The following is a 22,749-nucleotide window of genomic DNA, read 5'->3' as shown; positions in this document are numbered from 1 at the left end:
GTAGTCTTGACAGTTTATTTCATATTAAAGGTTATATTTACAATGTTCTATATATAGCTGGAAGAGAAATTAAAGTCGATTTTTCTTGAATAAGTATAATATAAAATCTAAAATGCACTTTTGTAATATTTTATTAGATTCATCGCAATGTTTAGAATTTAAATTTTTAGTTTTTATGATTTTTTATGCTAACGTATATAGATATTGAGGTATAAATCATATTTAAAAGTTGTGAAAAAAAGGAAATGTAACAAACAGAATGATATGAAGAGATTACGTAAAAATTATCGAAAATTTATTCAAGGATCATGATATTTTTATTGTACAATTGTTGCCTTTTATTGTTTTACCAATTTATCACTATATTCATTTAAATAATAATTATTGTTTTACCAAATTTGAGTTATTTATTTTCTCACTAATAAGAAAATAAATTAAATGCACTAAAAGATAAAAGTTGATTATAAGAATTTCAACTTTGGGTGTTTTAATTCTAAAATTTTCAACTTTGAGATATTATTTAAAAATCCTAACTTTAATAAAAATTAAAAGAATATATATATATATATATATATATATATATATATATATATATATATATATATATATAACCCTAAAATGATGTCACTTATGTGTTTTTACATTTTATATTTATTAACAATATTTTAGGTGTTATAATCCTAAGAAAGCTGAATGTAAATTAAACAAGATAGATGAAGTATTGTTACCAACATTGCTAATTGCTATACAAAAAACAAATCTCTCCTACAAAGCCATAGAAAAATTGATCTAGTTAATAGCAACCAATAATAATTTGATTTTTCCCTCCAAATATTTGACTGACATACAGGCACACAAAAATCGAAATTAACACAAATTGAGATATAATACCGAAAATTGACCACATCCAAAAATACAAAGCTTGCGAAATAAAAGGGATAAAAAGTAACAATTATTAATAGAATAGAAATCCGCTAAATTCTCTCATACCATAATTTATGTCAGTGAATTACTTACAAATATTAAAAAGATGAAAAAAAAAAAAAAACAAAATTGTTATACAAAAATGGGAGGTTATAGACAAAAAATCCTAGAGAAAGCAGAGAAATACCTTCATAAACAACTGGCATCCGATCCTTCAAGTGTACCCTCGACTACGGCTGAGGAGAATGTGGAGGGTGGATACAAAAAATATTTGAATGAAGCCATGGAAATTATGCATAAAAAGGATGGTGAAAAGCAATTAGGCGAAGATGGAAAACCAAAAATTAGCGAAGAAGATAACGATAAATATAAAAAGTATATGACAATAGCTTCTGGCTTGTTGGTCAAACACATGCTTAAACGAAGGAAAAAAAAGAAAAGAGGAGGACAAAACGAAGAGGGCGAGGGCGAGGACGAAAGCGAAAGCGAAAGCGAGGAAGAGGATGATGAGGATGAGGATGAGGAGGATGAGGATGGATGGCTTTCTAAATTTATGGAAGAGATTTCATCCTTAATAGAGGATTGATTAAAGATATACTTCACATTTAGGCTTTGTCTCTTGGGTGTGTGTCCCACCATATATTTCCTATTTTAAAGTTTGAGTTTTTGCTAGTAATTTGTAATAGATTATATAATAATATATATATTGATAGTTAACATAGTTACAAGTATATGTCTACCAAAAAGCGGATTTTTTTGAAAAAATTAACGTGAATTAATACTTATTTCTCTATAATAATACCAAATTTTGATTAATTATAATTAATACTAACTTATGGGGACTTTTGTAAATAATAATATTAGCTTTTTGTTTATATATAGTATATTTTCTAATAAAAAAACAAAGGTTAATTAATAATTAAACATAAGTTGGTATTATTTTAAGGAAAACACATTTCCAAATCGGCATTATTTGTGGTTAATCAAAAATTGGTATTATTGTAGAGAAATTAGCAAACATTTGTATTATTCTTGATAATTTTTCCAGAATTTTTTAATTTGTGTAACGGGTACTCTCAAGTCTTTCTTCTATTTATCGCAAGTAGGAGTACGAAAAAAGAAAAAAGCTAGAAGAATGAAAGTGTGCATGCTAACATCATCTGTACCTAAAATTGACTATTAACATGTTTTTTTTAGAAAAATTATCGTGAATAATATAAAATTTCACTGATTTTCTATAATAATATCAACTTTTAATTAACTATAAACAATACCAATTTTTGAGGTGTTTACCTAAAATAATACTAACTTTTGGTTATATTGGACTATTTGACAAAAAAACAAAGGTAAATTCATGGTTAATCAACAAAAGATTGTATTACTAACAGTAATTTTCCCTTTCTTTATTACACAAGAGACTAAGCGAAAGAAAAGACTAAGTGACAATCAAACTTATTCTTTTCTAAAAAGTGGTATTTACTCTTTAATTAAGACAAAACTCGATTTTCTATTACATTATCTTCTCTACTTGGATATTAAATATAAGCTAGTTAAGTTGATAATGTTTTATAGTCAAATATATTATCTTCTCTACTTGGATATTAAATATAAGCTAGTTAAGTTGATAATGTTTTATAGTCAAATATAGATATCTAAGATCAAGGATTAAATATCATGTACGACAAAATTTAAATGAGGAGTGATTGGAATTCGAATAAGTGACCTTTTGTTACAATAGCTTCTAATACTATGTCAAGAAACTAACTCAAAGAAGCGTAAGATTATACTTGAGACCTTATGATATGTTATATACTTTAACAAATGATACTATATAATTATATAATCACTAGACTAATATCACCTTATAACTCAAAAAAAATTATCACCATATAAAATGATAACTAGGCAATTGATGATTGGATGACTAATAGACGCGAGATACGGAGATACACTAAGCGAAACCTAAATTACGTTTGATGTATATTTATATAACCAAAAATGAACACTCCAATTGATAATCCAAGTTGATCCTTGTTTGAGAATCAGAGTATCATCTTAGCTGCAGAGTACATCGCTTTCTTCAGGCAAAAAAATTAGATTCAATTCTCACCTAAATTTTCCCTTCCCTGAATCTACCATGTAATAAAATAAAGTTTAATCATGTTTAAAATCTATAACTAAATAAATTCAAAATTGACTCGATTGTTTCTATAATTTACTTTAGGTAAGATAGACCCGTTGAATGACCAACTCAAATGAAAATTGTACGTTTGATATAAAACCAACATGGAACTAAAGTGAAAATATAGCTCATTCATCAAGCAATATATTTTTTACTTGGAACGAAGATTGTGAAAGAATCATCTATTTCAATAAAATTGCTTCATTTTCTTTTGAAATTTATCCTATTTAAAAAATAAAGGATAACCCACTTTAAACTAGAAGTCAAGTGTTTGATAAATTAAGATATTGGTTCATGTTTTGCTACATCATAGTAAAAAATGTTTTACAAATTAATTTTTTTAAGACATAATCAGTTATGCTACGATTCAAATGAAAACGACTTTAAACAATTCATGATTGTCTTTTCAATCAATAACTAATCTCAAAACGACTACAACCCAAAATTAAACACCAAATGATCTTCTCAACTTAACCCAATATTATCCAACATTCAACTCAAATCAAATAATAAATACAAATCGAAAATTGAATGCAACTCAACTCGATCTTTAACTAACAAACTTAACTCGATCTTCACCTTAAATCAAAATTTGACTGCTCTAACCATAGCGGACAGTGACCAATCGACTCCTTACACCTCAAATTCACCAAGCTGAATTTCAACAAAACCAAATTGCAAATGATTCAAAAATAAACGAATGCATACCTCTCAATCATATAAGGTAAGCATGAAAATCATATTATACCATGCTCCCATGTAACTTTATGGAAGAAAAAATACTCAACAAAACTCTCTCCATCTCTAGACTCAGAGTTTGCTCTATATACTTTTCATAAGTTTTTCTTAAAGTTTCCAACTACCTATTTTAGTAAGTCAGCCATTTTTCTCTCGATCTCTTTAGTTTCAAACTCAATCCCTGTGTCCCCCAAAAAGTCGAAAACTCCAAGAACATGGGATTAGACAAATCTGCCAATATTGAAATGAGGATGTCAGGGATGCATGCTAACACAGTAACTCCGTAGGTGACCAAATTAGCCGGAGTGTATCACTGTTTGACAAAAGCCGATAGACCAATGCCATGAGCCAAAAATATCTTAGAATGCAACTGCTTGACTTGAACCTATCGTTCACCTTAAATTTGCGTGAGATTATATCCAAGATCGTTTCACACAGATTCATATAATCAACACTCATTACTGATCTACAAAATGCAAGAGATTGACAGTGTTATGTTACAAAAGAAGGGCAGCACATTGATCAACAGTTATACACAACCAAAGCAAATATTTGCAGTTGGACAGAATGCGTGAAATTGAATAAATACACGTGGTTCTAAAATGCATACATATAGAGAAAGGTAATAGCAACATGCCTCGAAGCATTTAAATGCTCTGCCATAGCACCAGAGGATGTTGTTAATCAGCTGTCCAGCTCTGCTCCACAATTTCGCGGACTCTTCGATTGTATTCTCGCTTATTCTCACTAAACAATCTGGCAGCTTCGGAATTTGCAGGAGAATTTGGGTTTGGATCACAGAGCAAGGACTACAGAAACAGGGTATAGCATCACTATAGTGTTAGACAAGACATCAACGTTAATCCAACCAAGAGGCAAAGGAAACAAAAACGAACTAACATACGATCATAAACATAGCCAAATATTACATATAAAAGACCAACGAAACTTTCAATGGAAATTGTTATGATTTCGATATCCCATAAAGACAATCCAGAAAACTATCAGAAAACCTATCTAATACAATACAATGCAACCTGGATGTTCATGTGATTTTGTCATATAATGTGAAAACCACTAAATGACCAAAACGCCAGCTTAAAACTCGGCCCCCTCCTGCTTCCGAACAACAAAGGGAGGAGAAGAGGGTCTTCACATCAGCAAAGATTAGATTGAAAAAAAAAAACAGCATAATTAAAGTCCAAACTAGATCATAATTACCCCTAAGTTTAACTTCAAGTTTATGGACTAAACCTAGTGATTATCTGTAATTCACAATTTCATTAACGTATTCTTTCTCTTGTATGTTTCAATAAGGAAAAATCATGCCCCCATTGAACAAGCCCATACTAAAGGGCATGTACGATTGTACGCCATACAGTCACAAGTCAACCCCTCTTGGCCTATACAATATTACCAGCACTAATCTTTAACAAAGCCAGCTGTCATACCCTTTGCTGCTCCTGCATTGCAAAGGATGACACACTCGGAAATCAATCTAGGGTATTCTGCAAGGGAAGGTAAGCAACATCACACTTGAGAAAACTACCATTGTAATATAAAATAAGAAGTCAGTCGATGGCTGTTCAACTAGACGTCCAGAGAGGGAAGACTCTATCAAGAAGTGTGCAAGCAATTAGCAATGCCAAAAACTTAGCCCACTCCCCACCCCATCCCGCACAACCTAGAACCGAGTAAAAGTCAGTAAACAGCCATTCAACTCTGAATCACACGAAGAATGGCAACAATTGAAATGGAAAAGCTCATCCAACCTTAAAGAATAATCACCCAGCCGGATGATACCTCATTCCATGTATTGAATGTGTGTGTGTGTGTGCGTGTGTGAAAATTGGAATAGGAGAAAGACACAGAAGCCTCAATTTCAGTACGTATTAGGCGGGACTTGAATCATTTGATTACTAATGCACCAAATATATTAATAGCCATTTAAACTGACCTGTATTGATGTAAGAATAGCTGCAACATCATAAATGGGACTCCATTGGTTTTGTAGGATGTCCAAGCAGATACTTCCATCAGCATAAACTGGATAATTTACAACATTAAGTTACAGCAAAGCATAAAATTGATAGCTGAGTGACAAAACATCTAAGAGTGGTGAGGACACATACTATTAGGATGAAACATTCGAGAAACAAATCGAACAGTGGGGGGCTTATTTGGGTAATCCTCAGTAAACTGAAGAGTCAACTTAAACGTACCTGAAGTAAAAAAGAAAGTCAGTAACAGAACTTAAAAAAATAAAAATAAAAATACAAAAAAAAAAGGACAAATGCCAGCACAAAATTCTAGACTAATTACTAACTTCAAACAGAGTATACGCTCAGAGAGCAAAGGTAGCCTGCATCACCATATCAAGATTACTAAGCTTACTGCAACAGAAATTTCAGCACTGGGGTTGTTACTGACCATATTTTTGGACTGTGAAGCTCACTCAACTCATTGAAGAGGAGGGAGAAGCAGGAATTCCCAACAAACAAATCCAAACTTCAAAAGGATTTGGCTTATTTAAAAAAAATTACCTTTCTACCAAGTCCAACCAAACATTGACTCTATGTTTGTATAGAAACATTGGAGAGAAAAGAAAAGAAATGAAGGGGAAGGGAGGGAATGAAAAAGGAAGGGAAGAAATTCTTATTTGTTTAGGAGGAAAGAGAAGGGAAAGGAAGGGATATAAGGATTCTCCCTTCAAATCTTTCCAACTTTGAAAAAATTGATATCTTAACAAAAAACCATCCATCCAATCCCTCCAAATCATTTCTCTTCAAACCCCTCCCCTCCCATTTAATTATCCTGATCCCTCATTCCTCCAAATCCCTTTCTTTCCTTTCTCTCCATTTCTTTCTATCCAAACACTCTAAAAGAAAGAAAAAACCACCTTCTCATCCTCCACATTTTCTCATCCAACGCATCGCCAAGAGGCTCCTTACATGCACATTTACTGGGAAAGGCATTTCAGCACTTGGATTGTGACCAGCTGTATTTTTGCACTACAATGCTCACTCAACTTATTTTAGAGGAGGGAGAAGTAAGAATTCCCAACAAATAAATCCAAAGTTATTGGGTTCATTAAAGAGAAAAATTCTATAATTTCCCTTTTTACCAAGTCCCAACTCACAGTAAAACAAAGAAAAACTACCTTCTCATTCTCACATATTCTCATCCAACACTTCGCCAGGATGGTCCTTACCACCCCCATCCCCACCCTCACCTCCTAATACCCAAAGTAAAATAAAAAATTACCAAAACAAATCTGCATTGGCAAACAAGTCACAAATATTGGTTTCAATTTGGCTTAGTTCAATTTTGGGTGATAATGATATAAATTAGTTCAACAAAATTATATTAAATTCATCAAAAACCAATAAATTGTTAAATAAGATTAAGGAGCTTTCCGTAATCGAGTGATGAGTCAAGTGAGTTTGGAACGAGTGGGGTTGTAAAATAAGGGCCGTGTCATAATCTGGTCCAACATAAATTAGTTTGCAATTAAAAATAGATTAAGTTGTCAAAAAATTTTTCAAGCAGGAATGGATTAATTATTTTTTATTCAAAATCAAGTTATCCAAATCCAGATTTAGTTAAGGTCGTTCATTCATTTAGTGGTTTTGGGCGGGGTAATCTTCTGTGTACAAAGTAAATTATAATTAAGAACCACCTACATGAAGCCCATTAAATTTAGAGTATAATTACTTAGCCCAGCCTTCCAATCCCAAACATACTAACTTATAGCCACAAGACAGGTTTCCCAAAAATACAGTAAATTTACAATCAATTCACGAAGCAAGAACTCACTTCCTATCACATCTAAGAGTAGCATGGAGATTGGACCTATTTTCCTCATGTTAGAAAATACAGCCAAACTCAGTTATAGTCGGTGAAAATCACTTATAGTCTTAGTTTTAAAAAATGTGTGGGGGAGCACCTAGAGTAAAGCACGCATAAAGCATCAATTTTGATAAATTTCCGGGAAATAAAAACAACATAAATTCAGCCGTGTTGCACCTCGCCTTGCACCTCCAGGGCTCACCATGCCTTAGGTGGTCCGAGAACCAGAAATGCTCCACGTGATGCACGCCTTTTAACAGAAAAATTTTGGTGATAATCAGCTTTGGTAGAAAGTACAATCAGAACTGGCAAAGAGGGAAAACAATAGGACATCGGCCAAATTCAGTTCTCATGAATAAAAATCAGTTTCAATAAGAAAATTCAGTGTAGATTAGTAAATTATCAGCTTTCTTCAATAAAATAAGTTGTGCCATTTAGAATTTAATTGATTTCAATTCAGCATAAACAAGGTCTAGTGAGCGGAAAAAGAATGGATTTTAAATGTAGAATGAAAAAGCATAAAGTGACGGGCCAAAAAAAAAATAAAAAAAAAAGAAAGTAATAAGAATGAAAGACAAAAATGCATCAATGAAAAAGAAAAGAAAAAAAGCCATAGCAATTATTTTTTGGGAAACATACAATGCAGTCAACTTCAAGAGGCTAGCAGGTAATTTGAATCATCAAACATATTCACATTAGCAGTTCAGCACAACAAAAAGGCAACATTATGCAACAAGTATTGTATGGGAAATAAGGTAGACAAGGTTTTATATAAAACATCAGAATCTTATTATTGGATCCTAGTGATCAGTCTCACCTGCACAGCAAACTTAGCATTTATAAAGCTCCGTGGCCCGAGGCCCTGACATACCACATTTCAGTCTCGGAGCCATTACCAAGACCCTAAAAGAACAAAATAGTCCCTCCATCCAAAGATATATTTCTATTGAATTAAAATAATAGATTCATTAATAAAAAGGTGAAAATTTTCTTTGGAACAAAGGTAGAAAAGTTGAGAAATGAAAACGGGAAACTTAGTGCCTGAACCCATCACTTCTAGAAAAATAAAGAAAAGGATTCTTAAGATAAATTGTAGCTTAAATTGACATCAAACTCTAGATATTCTTTGATCTAGTTTAGTGTAGAATAATTACAAAAACCCGAAGTCCAATTATCATTTTATTCTCACTCAAAATTTCTTTCGTCTTAAAATGCCATCACAAGAAAATTTCCTCATTTCGCATTGCTCCCAATTGTTTCGATTTCATAAATGCCACCGCATGGAACAAATAATGAAGGTACCATCACTCATGTCGAGTTTTTTTCTCTTTTTGCTCTCAGTGATGGAGGGACCAATGCAATCTAATATTATTTAACACAATAGAAATTCCTTTCCAGGCCCCCAATCCCAAGAAAGCCAAAATTGATCACAAATGATTTAGTAGAGGATTGTGGCCACCCACTCCGAAAGACATGCACATTTGCACAACATAAGCATTTGTGCCAGACATAACATATCACATGGACAAGATATCAAGAACACAAAATCTGGTTTCCAACACAAACAATGTCATAGGAAGTTCATTCAAAACTCAAAGATAAACACAGTCGAGCAATAACAAGCTCAAAACTGTAGGCTTAATTTTCCAAATTCCAACCTTGAGTTCTACCAAAACTATGATGGACCCATAGGTAAAACCAACCACCAAACAAGGTAGACCAACCAAGTATCATTCTAAAGTCATTACAACAACTCCTTCACCTATTCAAATTACAGACTTCACATAGAGAAATCTCCTAGGAACTAAATTCAATAGTCTTTCTACTTTGTGCCATTCAAACTTCAAACAACAATTATATTGAAATGGGAACACTACATGAACAAAGATGTCAACTTGCCATCTTATGAGTGCTAATCTCCTCCCACCTAGCTTCAGAATATCTTAATTGTAATCCTATTCCAATTCCAAGATTGATGCTCCCAACTAAATTTGATAATTCCGACCTAGACATGAACTAACAAAATAAGTGCAAATAACTGATATCTTCCACATTATGCGAATGTCAAGGGGAATCGACTAAATCCTTTTATCATAAACTGTAATAATTCAAATAAGCGTACATAATACAAGTATATGAACCCTTAAAAAAAGGCCAAATGATGTATACAAACTAATATTTCTGTCAATTACACCTCAAAAGGGCATATACAATTGTCTGACAAAACTCGAACACTTAATTTTCCTTAACCTTGGCCCCTGTTTGACGGAAAGAAAACCTCAACTTCAATGTGTGTTGTTCCCATATCTCAACTTCAATTCTCAAACACCTTTTTCTGAACAATTAGACCTAATTTCCTAATAACCTTTCAAAAGTATATTAATCTTATCGAACTATCATTAACCAACTTAAGTTGATGTAAACATCCACATTTCCTTGACCCTTAACAACTTAAGACTCCCTCCTACTCAAATTAGCTGTACTATTCATCAAATACTCTTAATCTGTATTTTATTTAATCTTTAAATTAAAACATAATCAATTTAGATCTTGTTCGATTTGTGTCAATGTAAATTTATTAATATCAACTATTTGTAATTTTTAACCATGCACAATTAGACATATTTAAGATTGAATTAGTGCATTAACAAACGTGCACAATGAAATTGGACAACTAATTTGAGTTGGAGGGAGTATCAAATGCTCCATCAAATGTTGTCAAATATGTGTAGCTTACCACCAAATTGTGACTTTTGAATATTTCCAAGACAAACAGACATCCTAAAGCACTATTTGAGTTGTATAATGACAATACACTCGATTAGAGGACATTAACAAGACGCAAAATGACTATTTGCATCAGTGTAATCGGTAAATCCAGGACCAACACTCACGCATACACAGCCAGCAGTCCAGCAATTTGGAACATAAATTTCAAAAAAATATCTCAAACATTTGAAGGGCATGGGTCATGGTATGACCCGACGCATGAGCTATAACTTTGAAGTTCTATTCTATAAATTACTCACCTCCATCCCACGGAGTGTCATCTGGACTGCAAAATTATAACAAAGCACAAAGAAATGTCTTATTTTTCATTCACATAAAGTCATAACCACCAGATAAATAACAGAAATAACATTCACAATAATTACCCAAATATAACTGCATTCCAAAGCATTATGTTGTTGTCTTGTGGGGCTCCACTAATTCCAGCAGGAGGGTCTTGTTGCAACCTCTTGAAGTCTCTCATAAGCCTCTTTCGAGCAGGAGTAGACATCGTGACTACCTGCAATCACCAACTCTGTAAGCTGGAATGGATTCGTTATTTAAAGATGTTCAAATAAGCCACCAACATAGTTTGATCACCCACTCTTAACTTAAAGCTGAAAAAAATTCCAAAAAATTATATATTTCACGCATATCATCAAAGTATCCTCTTGTATAAAATTGTATTCTCCTATTTATCATTCGCAAACTTACCCAAAAACAACAATGTCAACCACTTACCACATTAAAAAGACAGTGCCCCCAAAAAAGAGCACAAATTCAGCTAACTTTTCATCATCACAAAATTCAGCAAATATTCACACGATTTCCTCCCAACACAACCTAACACATCATCCCTTCCGTAAAACAATGAAATTGGAACCCTAAAACCTAAATTTTCACTTTGATCCAGCTAAATTATTTATACACAAAACATCAGCACTAAATCAAAGCAAAGCTTAAAAATTAAAGCAAGTTAATCAGAAATACACGACAATCATTCAATTCAATAAATTCTAAAGTTCAATCAACACAAAAAAAACTGACAAATAAACAGAAAAGAAGAAGGAGGGAAAAAATTACGTTCGAAAAGAATCGAGCAGAAAGATTCTACACAATTGCAGCTTGTAGAAAAAGAGAGAAAGGAGAGAGAGAAAATTAGGGTTTTGCGGGAGTGGAGGATCGAGCGTATGGAGAAATTTAGTCACGGAACAAATGATAATGGCATCATATAGAATAGAAGTACTGTGGTTTCTGATATTTTTAGGGGAATAACGCTATTTATGTGTACGAGTGATGAACAAAGATGATGATTGAAGTTATGAGAGGGTGACTTTTAAGCAACTTGGCAATTTTCAGATTATTATATATAGGGAAATTTGCAAAGAAACACCTTTTAAAACCCATTTTTTGTAAAGAAACACCTTTTATAATTTTTTTTTGTAAAAAAACACCTTTTAAGAGACTTTTTTTAAAAAAAAACACCTTAAATCAGTTTCCGGTGACTTTTGTCAACTTTCCGGCGTTGACTATGCCAGTCAACGCCGGAAAGTTGACAAAAGTCACCGGCAACTGATTTAAGGTGTTTTTTTAAAAAAAAGTCTCTTAAAAGGTGTTTTTTTACAAAATAAATTATAAAAGGTGTTTCTTTACAAAAAAAAATTTAAAAAATTATTATTTTTTTATTTTGTTATTATTATTATTATTATTATTATTATTATTATTATTATTATTATTATTATTATTATTATTATTATTGTTAATTTTTTTTAAAATTTTAAAATTTTTTTTTTTATATAATCATAAAAATAAAAATTTTTTTAAAAAATAATATTAATAATAAAAAGAAAAATAAAAACAAAAATTTTAAATATAGTTAAAAAAATTAATAATAAAAAAAAATAAAAAGTATAAAAAAATATAAAATAACAATAATAATAATTAAAAAATAATAATAATAATAAAATTAAAAATAAAAATAAAATTAAAATTAAAATTTTTTTTTAAAAAAAAAAAAAATAATAATAATAATAATAATAATAATAATAATAATAAATATTATTATTCTTTTTTTTAAAAAAAATATTTTTTAAATTTTATATTTATTTTTAATTTTATTATTATTATTATTTTTTTTAATTATTATTATTGTTATTTTATATTTTTTTGTACTTTTTATTTTTTTTTATTATTAATTTTTTTAAAAATTTTTTTTAATTATATTTAAAATTTTTGTTTTTATTTATTTTTATTTTTCTTTTTATTATTAATATTATTTTTTAAAAAAATTTTTATTTTTATGATTATATAAAAAAAATTTTAAAAATTTTAAAAAAAAATTAACAATAATAATAATAATAATAATAATAATAATAATAATAATAATAATAATAATAATAACAAAATAAAAAAATAATAATTTTTTTTAATTTTTTTTTTGTAAAGAAACACCTTTTATAATTTTTTTTTGTAAAAAAACACCTTTTAAGAGACTTTTTCAAAAAAAAAAACACCTTAAATCAGTTGCCGGTGACTTTTGTCAACTTTCCGGCGTTGACTATACTTTCCGGCGTTGACTGGCATAGTCAACGCCGGAAAGTTGACAAAAGTCACCGGAAACTGATTTAAGGTGTTTTTTTTAAAAAAAAGTCTCTTAAAAGGTGTTTTTTTACAAAAAAAATTATAAAAGGTGTTTCTTTACAAAAAAGGGTTTTAAAAGGTGTTTCTTTGCAAATTTCCCTTAAATATATCACTAATTTATAAGTTATGATTTGTCTAAATATAAATATTATTAATTTTAAATTTTAATAATATTTTATTATACGTAATTAGAGAATTAAAAATTAAATTTATGTATTAGATTGTGTGAAAATTTAAATGTTGTAAATATTTTGAAACGGTTGAAGTATATAAGGATATATTCATTAAATTGGTTGTTTATAAGTCACTTAGAGCAAGTGTAAATAATATCGTTGAAACGAGTAGAGTATAATCGCGTATAATTGACTAACGAATTTATAAACAAATTGAATGACGAATTAATTAGGGCAGCACGGATTACTAACCAAACATTGAAGAATACACCATTTATTGAAAATGATTTGTTCATCATCAATAAAATAAAAATAAAGTACATATTTTAAAAATTATTAAAACCTTTCCATCTATAGTCATATAATTTTAAAATAATAATCATTCTTTAACTTATAGGAGTATAAAGTATGTGCAATCTATATTTTCAACCCAATTTAATAATCAGTGATTTCATTAAATATTAATAACACTCTCTACCTTTAAACCTCATTATTCCGAAAAATAATTTATATGCAAAACCCATTTCAACATGAACGAAAATAGTCTATATGCTTTCTTTTTTGGGCATCAAAATCAAATAGAATACTTTAATGAGTTTAATCTAGTCAATGCCAAAAGGTGCATTTTATGAATGATTATTATTAAATAATACTTCTATATCAAACTGTTGTACTATTTTTTTCAAGGGAAAGACTAAATGATATTCGATTTATCATCTTGCTTGAAAAAAATTTTCTGTTTTACTACTTACGGAGTCTATTAATAGATTTTTTAATAACCAAAAACACGTCATATAATACCAAGTTATTTACTTCATATATTCCCTTTCTACTAGAAAAAAATTAGGATTAATTAATATTTTCTATTTTTATGTAAGTATCTTGTAACTCCTGTACCTTCATGCATTTGTTCACTATATTTATTATTATACTTCTTTCGTTTTTTTACTTGCATTATTTATACATTTATTACTATTTCTTATTCAGTCTAATTATTAAAAAAGAACATAATTATATAACATTTAATTTAATTCATTTAATTATAAATTTACATAATATTAATTTTTTATAAGCGGATTGAATTGTACACTACAATAGTATGAAAGTACAATACAATAGTATGAACAAGTCCACGCATACTTCATATAGCAAATAACATGGATTGCTTTAGATTCATCACATACTTCCCCCTTTCTACTAAACTAATTGATAGGTACATAAATGAAACGAAAAAAACATTTAGGACACAATAACTAGAGTTTTAGAGTAGATCGACAAAACAGATACAAGTATAATTAAAATAAATCGATTAGATATATACGTAAAACTTGATCAACTAGATATTTACAAAAAAACTAATTGTAGAATAAATTGAGCAGGCACGTATTATTAATTGTTGCCTCGCATAATGATCTTAGAGACTAGCAAGCTAACCCTAACAATTACTCCCTCTGTTTCTAAGAAATAACACTATTTAACTCAAAAACCTCTCATATATTTAAATTAAATGATGCAATTTTATAGAGACAGAGGGAGTATAATATTTAGTACAGAAAAATTATGTGGGTCCGGTAAAAATCGGGTAGTTAATTTAGCATCCTGATCCTTCAGAACACTTAAGGGCACCAGAAAAACGAGTGAGACGTGTAGCATAAGTTCCAGGCTTAGAAGTGATTACATCTTGGCGTGTATAGCCGAGTTCCTTGTGTTTATCACCAGATTGATTAAAGAAAGCTCCATTCAACATTAGATCTTCATCTGATGTCCATAGCCAATCTTTCCATACACTATATGGTGCATATTCCCTCTTCGTTACCTAAAATTACACACATATTTATCATTTTTACAAGTTTAATTTGTGAAAAAGGATGAACCTTTAAGAAATTGATAGAAGTTGTTGGCGCACGCGGGATTTGTAGTTAAACTCAAATAAATATTATATTACATTTACTGAATACAAATATTTAATTATAATATTTATAAGAATATTGGTGCGACTCTTATTCCGCACTGATACACTTTTCACTTATATTTTTATGAGAGCTCATGTCGCACTTATCTCTTGTAAATCGGTGCAATTCTTTTGCCATGCTATTGCCGACATTTACAACATACTAGAGTGTTCTATCTAGCATTTGATGCTAGATTATTCTAGATATCAATTATTTTGTTTTTTTATTATTATTTTAATAGAAATTAACTCGACTAAAATCTTGAGATGATGGTTGAATTCCTAATATATGTTATAAGTCTTTGATGCCTCTTCACACAAGAGTCTTTTGGAATAAAAATGTGGTTGCAGCACATTCCCTAAGCATATATGATGCTATGTATTTCACTTGAAATGAGTGGCGAATGAGATTTGAACTCATTTTTCTTCTATTATGTTGGATTCTGATACCATGTCAAAGAACCGACATAGAGAAGTGAACATTCTGGTCACCTTGTCAAAAAAGGATATTGGTGTTCATAATCATTAATCACGATACTTTTAGGTTTTGTACATACATAATGAAAAATTTCAATTTGATTCATGCTTATACTTTTGGCTCATTTTTGGATTAGATTAATTATGCTCCGATCAAATTTGGCTAGTTGCCTCATCTACACTAGAGAACTTTCATGTTAGGAAACTAAATTGAAAAAAATCAAAAGGATGCATTGAGGCGACACAAGTTGTACAGATACGTACGTATCTGAATACTTCCTTCGATTTTTAACACTTGTAATGTTCGATCAAATAAACTCTCATATAAAATGGTCAAACGTATGCGTTTTGATGAAAATATTGATAAAGAATTACCTCTTTAGCAAAAATATTAGGTGGTGCAATAAAACGATTGCCATGAGAAATGATAGTAGGATGTTGGCTGCCTCCAATGGCATACATTTCCCAATGAGTATAGTCATTGTTAATAACATGGAAGAATCCAAATCTACATCTTGGCATCCTTTGGATTAAACGTTTCCCAAAGTGGTTAAAGGCTATTGTTACTTGCATTATTTCGTCTTGTGTCGAAGAATCTCTTGCTCCAAACAACATTACCTAACACCAAAGAAAAAAATAAAAGCTAGATATACATACTAATTCTTTTATCAAAATCTAAGGTTAAAAATTAGGTTAAAAACTAAGGATGTTTGGCAAATCATTGATAGCCGATGGCTGATTACATTGGCTTATTTGACTAGTTAGTTTTATTGACTGGCTTAATCAGTTGATTTTAAACCCGCTGCTACGAGCCATTTGTTCAAAAACAATTTATTCATAATAATAAGTTGTTTCAACCAGCTAACTTACCACTCACTAGCATTGGATGGTATAATTAGTTGACTACCCAACCCTCAATTTGTTTAATAAATCAATTTATCTAACACCCCCTAAAATAAAAAGGTAAATGTGTTCAAATGTAACAGGCCGAATTCATATTTTTTATTGTGTGTACATAGTTGCGAGTGGACACATGTACCATATTGGGTAACGTAGTTTAAAATTAGTAATCCTAAGGCTTCATTATTGTTCAAGTTAATCTAACATCATTTAGTTTCAAGGAACTAACTCAACCAAAAACTCAAGTTGATGGTTGAGGTTCCAAGCTATGTTATATACTATTGAGCCAAGTTCCAAATCTCACCTTGATGGAGGTGAGTTTGATCACCTCATAGCGTACTCCTTGGCTTGCACGTTTGAGAATGAAGTTGTGAGTGCAAGGAAGTATGAGAGCATATGCTTTGGGTCAATCAATAAAGTGATTGATGAGGATCGTTTAGAGTGCCTCAATGATGGGAAGGCACGAAGATTGGGAGACTGTGAAGGCTGCTCGACAGGTCGAGCATCATGGCTCGATCGAGCCAAGCAGCAGTTACAAAACAGTGGGTTCTGAAGTCCTGCTTGACTGGTCGAGCGGCATGCAGGTCCTCGACAGTACACGATTTTGTATTGTTGCGGAAATGTTTTGGCTTTTAAGCCATTTGTCCTGGGGTTCCCTAATGTGTTGTATGACTATAAGGAGTCTTAGGGCATCATTAGGGTAGGGTGAGTGATTCTAATACACTAGAAGTAACTAGGGTTTACAACCAAGAGAGTTCTTCCTTATATTAGAGAGTTGTGAGAGACCACCATTAAAGGTGAGGTCCTTGCTTTGAGAGGTTGTTCTTGAAGCTTGTAACGTGAGTCATTAATCTATAGTTGAGTATATTAATGATAAGATACTTGTTTTGAGGGGGAGGTATCCTTAGATACCTCATATATTGTGTGTTTTGTGTTCTTCAATGTTGTGCTTTGTTTTTGTGGTTGTTCTTTGCATTTGTTTTGTTATTGTTTCTTCACCATTGCCATAGCCCATTCAACATATACTCTCACGTCTCCTCACACGAGAGCCCTTTGGGCTAGAAGTGTGGATGCGACGCAAGCTCTTCTCATACATGCGCTAAATATTCCACTTTAAATGTGAGGTGGTTGAGTTCGCACCCGTGACTTCTTGTCACGGTAGCTTCTAATACTATACCAAAAAACCAACTCAATAAAAAACTTAAATTGACCGTTAAGACACCAGATTATGTTAGAGATTAAACTTACATCATTATGATCAGTGAAGTGACAATTAGAGACAGTAATAGCAGTAGAAGCTTCAATTGCATCAACCAAACCATCCATACAATTAGACATAGAAACATGATCAACCCAAATATTAGTAGATCCAAATATAGAAATCCCATCACCATCACTAGCCGTTCTAAACCCGTAATGATTAACTGAATCTCGAATTAATCCTCCTTTTCCCACCTTAATATCATGTATATGTACATTATGTATAATCACATTATCCACAAATTGTAACATTAATCCGGCTCCCCCGGCAATATGTACGTGTCCGCCTCGCCCATCGATCGTCTTATTGCTTGATACTAAGAGTTCTTCACTAAGTCTAATGCTCATTCCATGCTTAAAAATGATCCAAAGTGGCCCATCTTGGATTACTGCATGACGTAGAGTTCCAGGTTTAGGGTTTAACATATCGTTATCTGAGTTATCGGTTACTACGTAGATTGGTCCGCCTTTTCCTCCCGACGTCTTATGGCCGAACCCTAGCACGCAATCGGCTAGCTTTTGACGATTTTTTGACCAATCGTCGTCGCATCTCCAACATCTGTCTATGGGGTTTGCTGCTAAGCAAGGGCCACTATATTTTCCTAAGCGTCTTCTTTTATGGTTGGTTTCCTCCAAGGCCCTATATTGAAAAAAATCATAAAGGCCACAATTTAGTATATGAGTTTACTCTTACAACTTATTACAAGTAATATACTTTTATATATTGACTATTGCAAACAATTAGCTACCTAGTAGGATGAACTTTGTCGGGTTGAATTTAGGATACTAGTATAATGTGGTCTTGTTGAATAAATTGAACTATTATATATTGTTATGCTTTATTTGTTATTTATACACGATTCAAATGAAACTTTGTTAGGATGCAAGAGGTAAGAATCCAACTTAAACTCTCATTTGAAGATAAATATATTGATATGTCTCTAAGAGGTGTAAAAATTCAAGTAGAGTGAAACCTTGATTTTTTATTATTTGGATAAGGTTAAAAAATTCCTATAAATATTGGAAAGAAAGAATTAAAAATTTTGAGTAGTTGTAAATTTAAACATTTCTGTCATAAGGGTTAAAAAAAAAAAGTAAATCTTCAACTACTAGTAACTTAATATGCCCCATAAATTTTAATCTATTTAATCATGTCTTTCATGCTTCAATAGACACAAAATTTGTATACCCATGTTAATTTAATTTGAAATACTTTAAAATTTTTCATTGAAAAGTTTACCCAAGGATATTTAACTCTGATTTTGTATTTGATTGGGTCAACTAGATTAATATATGATAATGTTACATAAAAAAATTCCAAAAAATGTGACAATATTATTATAGCAACCAAGCTAAAAAAATCACCCAATCCACCCCCAGTCTGACCCTTTATGTCAAAGCTCGATAATAATACAACCCGCTATCAATCTAACTTGTTAATGACGGGTTAAATGTGACCTGACCCTTGACCCTCGATTGACCCACCCCATTAACCCCTCTACACATGAATAGAACATACTTTCGAACTTCAAGATTAAGCTTGTTAACAACTCCATGAGGATTAGGATTGTATGCCTTAGCTGCATTCCACTTCGCAGCATCCTCTTTTTTTATCCAATGATCATCATAATCACCAATGTTAGCCTCAACATGTTGAAGGTTCATCATACATACCACAAATATGAACAATAACACAAATCTTAGCATTATGTCTCTCATTGTGTATCTCTTTATTTCCTTCTTTTATCTTCTAAACAAACTTTGGTTATTATTTTTTCTATAATTTAATTAATTTATTCATTTTTTGTTTTTTTCCTTTTTTGATGAATAATATCCATAGGGATGATTCAATCCATTGTTTGTTGTAAACTTTAGGTTTAAAGGATTTTCTAAATTATTTTTAAAATGAGGAAGGAAATGGGAAGTATAGAGAAAAGAGGGGGTGAATAATTGACAAAAATAATAAACTAAAAAACATAGGGTTGTAAATTCTTTTTTCTTTCTTTATTTCTATATTTTAGCTTTTTCTAGATATTTGGAGGTACTAGCTAGGTATATGTAATCCTATTTAATTGATGGATATCAAAGAAACCACAAATGCTTTGTGGATTTTCTAGTTATAGTCTAGGAATAAATTGATCGGACTCATGTGCTTATTATATTTGATCCATAATTGTAGTTTCAATCTTATATTTTCTCCATACACGGGATGTTAATTATTCCCTTCCTCTCTAAAATATGAACTTATTTGATCATTCAGCAAGTCTTGTACGCGACAGTCTCACCGTTAAACGGGCTCATATAAGCAGCTCAAAATTAAACTTACAAAGTCGTTAAGTAAATAAAAACGGTTTTTTTCATTAAATTTTAAGAAATTAAAAATTGGACCAGTTAATATTAAGTTATCTCACGATAAAACAGTCTTAATCAAAAATTTGCCTATTTGATTAAATAATAGATTTATATGATCAATTAAAAGTTAAACATGTTAAATATTATACATATACAAGTAAAAACATATAGTTATAACAAATCTAAATCACAAACTCATTGAAAACCTAATTTTTTTACGATTACTAGATACTTCAATATTATGATCTTGATATGTCAGACTTTAAAGATGAAGGAGATTCAATATTTTTTTGATAATCATTTAAATTTATCATATTAGGATTAGGATATTTCTCTTACATTATGCATTAGGTTATTTATTTCCACTATAAATTTTCACCCGTTCACCCGTTCCCTTTTGTAATATGTTGTCTCATCGTGAGACAAGTCCATACAAAAGGCTAATTATGCTAAAAGTTTTTATTATTGGGCTATATTTTACCCATATTAGACATGTCTCACCATGAGACTGTCTCATACAAGAATTTGTGATTTTCCCCAATCACAAGTAATCAAAAAGTCTTACAATTCTATTGCCACTTCGTTGCCAAACAATTCCAATATGAACTCACAAATTCTTTTCCTGAATTTTCTACATTCATTAATTTAATTAGAATTTTGATCGAATATTTAATGATTGGTAAAGATCTTTAGAAATTAAAATTTATTACGTAGGAATTTATGCCGATGTTTTACAGAATTTGGCCTACGTCTTTCTTTCCCACCATTTTCTTTAAAGAAGCAAACCAATTTAATATCAAAGTTTCCGTTACATTTGGCAGAGTAATACCTTGAAAATTATTCAAAGAATTAAACAAATATAATACCATACTTTAATTAATTTGATGGAGTAATACCTTGATAAATAAATTATAAAGTAATAAGTAGATTCACATATATAGTAATGAAGATTGAGGAAAAAAATTTCCGACCTGCCGGATTCGAACCATCGACCTAAGGATAGCAGAACTACAACCACCTTGTTGCATGTTTTATTGACGAATATGGATATGTAAATATATTCATTAAGAATTGGGCCTCCTGCTGACAAAAAAACCCTGAAATTAAAGCTTAGTCTCTAATTATTTGTAAACTTTGCCTGTTGCCCATCAGCCCAACGTTACTCTCTAATGTAAATAATGGACTTGTGAATTAATTTTCAGTGACACGGTCTCTTTTAAAAACCGTCTCTAATTGGTCTGACCCAAAAATAAAAATATAGAGTAAGTTTTTTGATAGACATTAGGAGTATAAGTAGGCATTTAGAATGCTATAAGTACTTACTCGATGAGCATTAAGTATTTGTAAGTAGGCATTAAAGATATTGTAAGTCGGCATTAACGATATGGTAAATAGAATAGTAGGCTAAGTTTCTCGGTAGGCATTAAAAATATTGTAAGTATGCATTTTAAATACTTTTTGGTGGGCATTAAGTATATTGTAAGTATGTATTTTAAGTACTTTTTCGGTGGGGATTAAGTGTATTGTAAGTAGGAATTAAGATAGTGTAAGTAGGCATTAAGGATAAAGTAAGTGGACATGAAGGTTTAATGGAATGAGCTTGAAGAGACGGTCTCTTAGGAGACCGGCTGATTAATTTTACAGCTCATTCATTCTATGAGACTGTTTTACTGCCATGAGATTAACCTATACAATTAGTCTATTTCTGTAATTGATCACTTTAAAATTGCAAACGATCACTTTAACACACTAAATATACATGGATCAGCTAAGTCACATTTAAGTTTTTGTGTTATTTGTTAGATCGGTTACTTTGATTGGTTTTTGTCTATTAGTTGATAAAAAAAAACAATTAAGTGTTTGGTTAAATGACCGTAAAACAAGTGAAAATTTTTTTTTTAAGTCAAAATGAAAAAACTATTTTGGTTAGCTTTATTGGTTGGCATTTGATTTGTTAATCCAGTAATTATGTAGTAAACAACCAATAGTCATTATCTAATTTTACAAATATCTCTTGAAATTATTAGCTTATTTAGCTAGTTTAAAAGTCAAAAGAAAATCCAACAAAAAAGTCAACAACTTCAACAAGCCAGACAAATTAACTCAAAAAAAAACTACAACCAACGGCTAATATTCATTTGCCACACATCCCTATAACTTTTATAAATATGATAATTTGATTGTTAACAAATCCAATTTAAGTCAACTTTTCTAGTAATTATATTAAATTTGTTTCTAGTATTAATATCAATTATTTAATTCTATCCGAGTACAAACATAATCCTTCAAAACTTAATACTAAGCAAGTCATGAAATTAATTAGCACTTATCTTTAATGTTAAAAATGGATGTCAATATCAAGAGTAGCATCAATTTGATATGTTTACAATATGAAAGTGACATAAAATAAGAGTATGACTTTGCTACATCATACGACTAATACAAGTATTGTATTGTTGGTAGTATTTGTTGTTTATTGGCTTTGTGTAGAGTAATCCACCAACCTTCTGATTTCTCCAAAGGATGGGTCGCAT

The 22,749-nt window shown here is 30.8% G+C and overlaps 3 protein-coding genes across 4 annotated transcripts; 1 reads left to right on the top strand and 2 right to left on the bottom strand.

Annotated features, from left to right (window-relative positions):
* The first annotated feature begins 1,066 nt into the window (after positions 1-1,066).
* LOC130799188 (uncharacterized) lies at positions 1,067-1,510 on the top strand. The gene has a single exon (XM_057662295.1). It carries the CDS (start codon positions 1,067-1,069, stop codon positions 1,508-1,510), a length of 444 nt encoding a protein of 147 aa, XP_057518278.1.
* A 2,773-nt stretch (positions 1,511-4,283) lies between these two features.
* LOC130800365 (ubiquitin-conjugating enzyme E2 2-like) lies at positions 4,284-11,790 on the bottom strand. Of its 2 annotated transcripts, XM_057663849.1 has the most exons (7): positions 11,546-11,790; positions 10,849-10,982; positions 10,723-10,748; positions 7,896-7,943; positions 5,977-6,066; positions 5,802-5,890; positions 4,284-4,653 (listed from the first exon to the last, which is right to left on the bottom strand). In XM_057663849.1, exons 2-7 carry the CDS (start codon positions 10,971-10,973, stop codon positions 4,525-4,527), a joined length of 507 nt encoding a protein of 168 aa, XP_057519832.1. In that variant the 5' UTR covers positions 10,974-10,982; positions 11,546-11,790; the 3' UTR covers positions 4,284-4,524. The 2 variants fall into 2 exon arrangements, with proteins under 2 accessions (XP_057519832.1, XP_057519833.1); XM_057663850.1 differs by lacking the exon at positions 7,896-7,943 and having other exon boundaries at positions 11,546-11,757.
* A 2,733-nt stretch (positions 11,791-14,523) lies between these two features.
* Positions 14,524-19,671, bottom strand: LOC130800364 (pectate lyase-like). Its single transcript, XM_057663848.1, has 4 exons — positions 19,383-19,671; positions 17,852-18,503; positions 16,079-16,321; positions 14,524-15,091 (listed from the first exon to the last, which is right to left on the bottom strand). Exons 1-4 carry the CDS (start codon positions 19,580-19,582, stop codon positions 14,867-14,869), a joined length of 1,320 nt encoding a protein of 439 aa, XP_057519831.1. The 5' UTR covers positions 19,583-19,671; the 3' UTR covers positions 14,524-14,866.
* Positions 19,672-22,749: the final 3,078 nt, after the last annotated feature.

The sequence above is a fragment of the Amaranthus tricolor genome, chromosome 14, assembly GCF_026212465.1.
Source record: "Amaranthus tricolor cultivar Red isolate AtriRed21 chromosome 14, ASM2621246v1, whole genome shotgun sequence".
In the NCBI taxonomy this organism is placed as follows: domain Eukaryota; kingdom Viridiplantae; phylum Streptophyta; class Magnoliopsida; order Caryophyllales; family Amaranthaceae; genus Amaranthus; species Amaranthus tricolor.
Note: the sequence above shows the minus strand (reverse complement) of the source record. Positions and strands in the feature narration are given on the sequence as shown.